The 5,771-nt window shown below is 40.1% G+C and overlaps 1 protein-coding gene across 1 annotated transcript in view; it reads right to left on the bottom strand.

The window, feature by feature from the left end:
• Nucleotides 1-214: 214 nt before the first annotated feature.
• CHRDL2 (chordin like 2) overlaps nucleotides 215-5,771 on the bottom strand; it is an 89,631-nt gene continuing 84,074 nt past the window's right edge. Inside the window, 3 exon segments of the mRNA XM_001367459.5 lie at nucleotides 215-331; nucleotides 334-369; nucleotides 3,370-3,462. Of these exon segments, the coding sequence (XP_001367496.4) occupies nucleotides 291-331; nucleotides 334-369; nucleotides 3,370-3,462 (170 nt within the window). The 3' untranslated portion in view covers nucleotides 215-290.

The following is a 5,771-nucleotide window of genomic DNA, read 5'->3' as shown; positions in this document are numbered from 1 at the left end:
CTCCCAACTCTGACTTTCTATGTTCTAAGGATCTTCCCAACTCTGACATGCCATGTTCTAGTATCCCGTCCAGCTTTGATAATCTACATTGCATTAAATGAGGGTCACTCTTTCCCAGTATCTATGAATTGAGAAGAGATGTTTAGGGACTGTTCTGGGCTAGGAAAGACAATCAAGGCTGTTGAACAAATGGTAACTCTTCTCAGGACCAGCCTCCATGATAATGCAACTTCTTTATTAATATATAATAATTATATAGATTTCATATATGCAGATATCTAGGGCTCTATTTATAAGGTCTTGGTCTCTTTGTCTGGGCTGGCTGTCACCTCAGCTCTGCGGCCTGGGCTCGGAAGACATTCCAATGACCTGGAAGGAAGAAATTGAATAAATTTAATTCAATTTGCATTGATTGTTTTCTGTGGACAGATCCTTATGCTTAACCCTCAGGGAAAGACTCTACTCATATAAGACATGACCTTTGGCTTCAAGAAGCTCACAATAGGGAAGAATAGAAAAGAGAAGAGCATTTGTGGAGGACTGGAATGGGGATATAGAATCTGGGATTTTGGAGTACCTTAAAGATTCTTGGAGGGGGCAGCGGGGTGGCTCGGTGGATTGAGAGCCAGGCCTAGAGATGGGAGGTCCCAGGTTCAAATCTGGCCTCAAACACTTCCCAGCTGTGTGACCCTGGACAAGTCACTTGACCCCCATTGCCTAGCCCTTACCACTCTTCTGCCTTTGAGCCAATACACAGTATTGACTCCAAGACGGAAGTTAAGGGTTAAAAAAAAGATTCTTGGATTCAGATATTGCTTGGTTAAGGGTGCTGTAATTAAGGGTTCAAATCCCACCTCTCCAAAGGCATGTGAGACTGGGCATTATCTGGATTCCAGGATAGCAGGAAAAGGAATGAGTTTGTTTTTAGAAGACCTAGGTTGGCACTCTAGAACCTTCACTAGCTGACCTTGGAAAAGTCATTTCTCCTTAAAGTATAATGACATTGTACAAAGAGCATTAGATGTGATAGTCAGAGCACCAATTTCTTTCTTTCTTTTTTTTAAACCCTTCCCTTTTGTCCTAGTATCTAAGTCTGAAAAGTGGCAAGAGCTAGGCAAATGGGACTAAGTGACCCTGCAGAGTCACAGAAGGAGGAAGTGTTCAAAATCACATTTGAACTCAAGTCCTCCCGACTCCAGGCTTGGAGCTCTATCTACTGAGCTTCTGAAACACCCCATTAGAGCACCCAGTATCAAAGTCTGGCTCCGTTATTTACTGTATGTGTGACCTTGGGCAAGTCCTTTCATTTCTGGGGCCTCTGTTGCCTCCTGTGGGATATGGGGTCCAGCGTTCTTTCCGTCATAGGACGGTTGAGAAGATCAAACGAGGGAGATGTATGTTGACTCTCCTGACATTTCCCCTCTACTTGTGAAAGCCCCAATTTGTCCTCTAGTCTTGCTCCAACTCAGGTATGTTTCTCTTTAACCAATGAAAGGCTACATGAATGGGTTGCATTGGTATGATTGGGACTTCCCTCCTGCCCCACTGAAAGATTCCTGTAATGTTCTAGAAAGTGGGTGAGATGGTGGGTAAGAGCAGGCTGGATTTGTGCCCTAATTTATATAGATATGTGTTTATCAGTTGAGTATGTAGGAATGTCTGCTTAGAAGCATATACCTGTCTCTATATGCAGGGGGGAGTCTGTCCTTATGATTTTATTAAATTTCCTGGGGTAGAAACTCCCTCCACTGGCCTAGAATTGGGAGGTCCTGGGTTCAAATCTGACCTCCTACGCCAGTCACTTGACCCCCATGGTCTAACCCTTCCTGCTCTTCTGACTTGGAACACAATACATAATATTGATTCTGAGATGGAAGGAAAGGATTTAAAAAAGAAATTCCCTCCACTGACATAAACTGGCAGAGAGATGCCTGGATCACGGGCATCAAGAATGGCTTGCCCATAGTCCCACCATCAGGATAGATCAAAGGCAGGCAGGATTTGAACCCTTTCTGACTCCCAAGGTGGATCCTCTCTCCTCTCTCTGCTTTGCTATCTCTCACACTAGATGTGTAACTTCAGGCAAATCAGCTTTCCTTCTGCCTCAGTTTCCCCAACTGATAAATCAAAATAATAGTACCTGTGCCCCTGCCCTCACTGACTGCTGTGGAGCAAGTATTTGTAAACCTTCCAGGGCTATTTAAATGGGAGTTATTAGTATTACTTCTGCCTTGTTTCCTCCAGTGGAGTTCTCTGCCTCCTTGTCATGACTCCTCAGCTTCGATTCTATCCTCCTGTTCTAGGTGATATGTGGTGCCCTTTGGACTGGATTTAGAAAGTGGTATCAGAGCTTGATCTAGAACCAATTCTTTGGATGTAAAATCCGTTGCTTTTCCCTCTACGGTCCAGGCCTCCTCTGCACCCCTGGCTATCCCTCAGGGTTAAAACCTTCCTGTCTCAGAAAAATGTGGACTGCCCACTCTCATTGAGAAATCCCTGGCTGGGACCTTCCCTGAATCCCTGTGCTGGGAACTGACGTCAGGACCAGTGGACAGCCCATCCACCAGCCTCTTCACCAGCAAGCTGGGACCACTCCAAGGGAAAGGTCTGCTCTCCCCCCTCAGTCCTGCTTATTCTCTCAGTCACATTTCCTACCCCCTGGACATCCTCACTCCCTTCTTTGGCAAGAGCATTCCAGAGTTCAGCTTCCTCCAGGAAGACTCTTTTGATTTATCCACCTGCCTGAGATCTTTTTTTTTTGGTTCTCTAAACTCAGTTTGCATTTTGTGATCTTATGCATGCTGGTGCTGGCACAGCTAGATGGCATCATGGATAGAGTGAGGAAGACTCACCTCCCTGATTTCAAATCTGACCCCAGACATTCACTAGCTGGACAATACTGGGCAAGACCCTTTACCCTGTTTGCCTCAGTTTCCCCATCTGTAAAATGAGCTGGAGAATAGAATGGCAAACTTCTCTAGTCATCTCTTTGCCAAGAAAACCCCAAATGGGGTCATGAAGAGTTGGACAACAGCCAAACAAGAAACAAAAATGTGCTGGCACCTTAGGTGGGGAAATGAAGATTACGAAGCTCCCCCCACTTCCCTAGCATCTAGCGCTAGGACCTGGGGTTCTCTGAGGGAAAGGGCTATATGCCCCCTCTCAGACTGGGAGTTCTCTCTAGTTAGTGACTTTGTTTCCCCTCTCATCCAAGGGCTCCCAAATGATAGGGGCCTCCTTACCATTATCTGCCTCCTGCCTCCAACCTACAATTCCTTGAGAGCAGGAGTCCTGCCTCTGGGGGCTACTTGGAAGTAGGGGCTGGGTCTCCCCCTCACAGAGGGAATATCCTAAGAGCAGGCTGCTCACCTTCATTCGTCCTAGTGATAAGTCGGAAGTTTTGTGCCTCTTCTTTGAATTCTTGCTTCCTAACTTTCTTGATCTGAATCAGATGAAAAATTCCTGGGGACAGAGAGGCAAGTATGAGCAACTTTTCCAGGGGAGACTTTCCCAAGTCATTTGACCCACACCAAGGATTGAAGACTGTTTAGATAAGATATAGTCACTGCCCTCATGAAGGAAGACCACGTAAAATTATTAATATGCATTACATGATGTGCATTAGAGTTTTAAGAAGCATAGAGGTCACTAAAAGCATTGCACAATTTCCCAAAGGCAATCCAGCCTGCCCTCTTACTCCTCTCCAATTCTGGGCCCAGTTTATTGTCCTTCTGCAGTTTGTCCAAGGTATTTGTACTAATGGATTGGCTCAGTGGTTGTCTATCTGCACAGGAATATCAACATTTTTCATCTACTTAGTTTGACTTTTGTGGATTAGTTGGGCCAAACTCAGGCTCACCACGAGCTTCTCCCTAAAACAAAGGCCCATCTTTTTTTAATCAATATTATTTCCATGAAGCTCTATGGCTAAAAGTTAAGGAATACCACAATCTAAAAATTAAAATGGCTCGTCATCCAAAGGATAATGGAGAGGAACATAGTGCGTATGAGTAATTGGTGAAATATTACACGAGAGAAGAGGCACAAATGTGGTGTGCTAAGCAGCCATCTCTCCAGAAAAAGCCTATGTATGGCACATATTATATATATGTATATAGATTTACATATAATATGCACATATACATGTACATAGACACTTAAATTTATTATAAATTTTACTGATATAAAGGATTTAAAGTACACAATTACAAATAATATAAATACATAATATAAAGCATAAATAATAATATAATAAATGTGTATATATTAAAATAATACATATAATAAAATATATAATGCTTTTTGGGGTAAATTCCCATTGATCCTCTTAAATGCTTTTACTGATTTTTGCTGAACTCTTGTATCTGTAGTCCATCTAAGATCTCAATCCACTAACTCTTTTCCCAAAAGTCCATTGTCATTAAATCTGATCTGTGATCTACCACTAAACTGGTTCTCATCCTCGTATAAATTATATTCATTAAACTGGAACATCTAAGTATCCATACTCTTGATTACAATAGCATTCTTTTTAACTTTTCTTTATAGTTACAAGGACTGGAACATTGTTTAATTCTATAGTACCTACAATTGTTCAAATCAATTTCATGTTTTAAAATTTCATTTAAATTTTATATATATATATATATATAATATATATACATATATACATTTTTTACCAGATATCCTTGGTGAAGTTAGTACTTCATGAGGCCAAGTAGATGGTTCTAATAAATCAAAATAATTAAAAATTATTTCATCATTGCTTCTGTCTGATAAAAGACAGTTCATATGTTGAATTATTTTTTAAATCCTTACCTTCCATGTTAGAATCAATATTATGTATTGATTCTAAAGCAGAAGAGTGGTAAGTGCTAAGCAATAAAGGTTAAGTGACTTGCCCAGGGTCATGCAGCTAAGAAATATCTGAGGCCAGATTTGATGAGTTACACTTTCTAGATACATATTCCTACAAAGCACATTAAATTTATTATTTTTATTAAATGGAATGTCTTTAAATTTATGATGTAATAATATCTTCAGTTTGAGACTTGTGCTTTCTAGTACCAACCTTTAAATTTTCCAAAGTTCTCATAATATGTTTAATTTTTATGCCTTCTTAATGTTAGTTTATTTTAACTGCTATGCAGTTGGAAGTGATGATAATTCTTCAAGAATGTCAAACATCAAAGCAAGATCTTGTGAGAAATTAATATTAGCTAATCTCTCTGCCAAACCAGAAGAAGAAGGAGAAAATGCATATGATTCAAGCTCTGTGATCTTTACAGCAGCATGTAAAACATGAGGCCCAAGTTAGTCCTAGTACTTGCCTAATTTTAATAATTTCATTTTCAAGTTCCTTAGCTGCAGTTTCTAGCTTGGTTTGATTCTCATTAGATTGAAAAAAAGAATAAATAATAGCCAGAAATATTTTTAAATGATTAACCTCTTTTATCTCAGATACTGAATCATCAAATGATGATTTAAATAGCAATAAGTGTTGATTTTAAGATAATTTTCAAACAACTTTATAACTATTCCAGACTTTCATTCCAGCATATCTTAGCATCATCAGAACAAAAATGCAATTAAGTTCACTTTCAAATGTTCATTATTAATGCCATAATCATTTAAAGTAGGCAAAAATGTATTAAGATACTCTTTAGGGGGCAGTTAGGTAGTTCATTGGATTGAAAGTTAGGCCTTGAGATGGGAGGTCCTGGGTTAAAATTTGACCTCAGACATTTCCTAGCTGTGTGATCCTGGGCAAG

This window comes from Monodelphis domestica, chromosome 4 (assembly GCF_027887165.1).
Source record: "Monodelphis domestica isolate mMonDom1 chromosome 4, mMonDom1.pri, whole genome shotgun sequence".
Taxonomy (NCBI): Eukaryota; Metazoa; Chordata; class Mammalia; order Didelphimorphia; family Didelphidae; genus Monodelphis; species Monodelphis domestica.
Note: the sequence above shows the minus strand (reverse complement) of the source record. Positions and strands in the feature narration are given on the sequence as shown.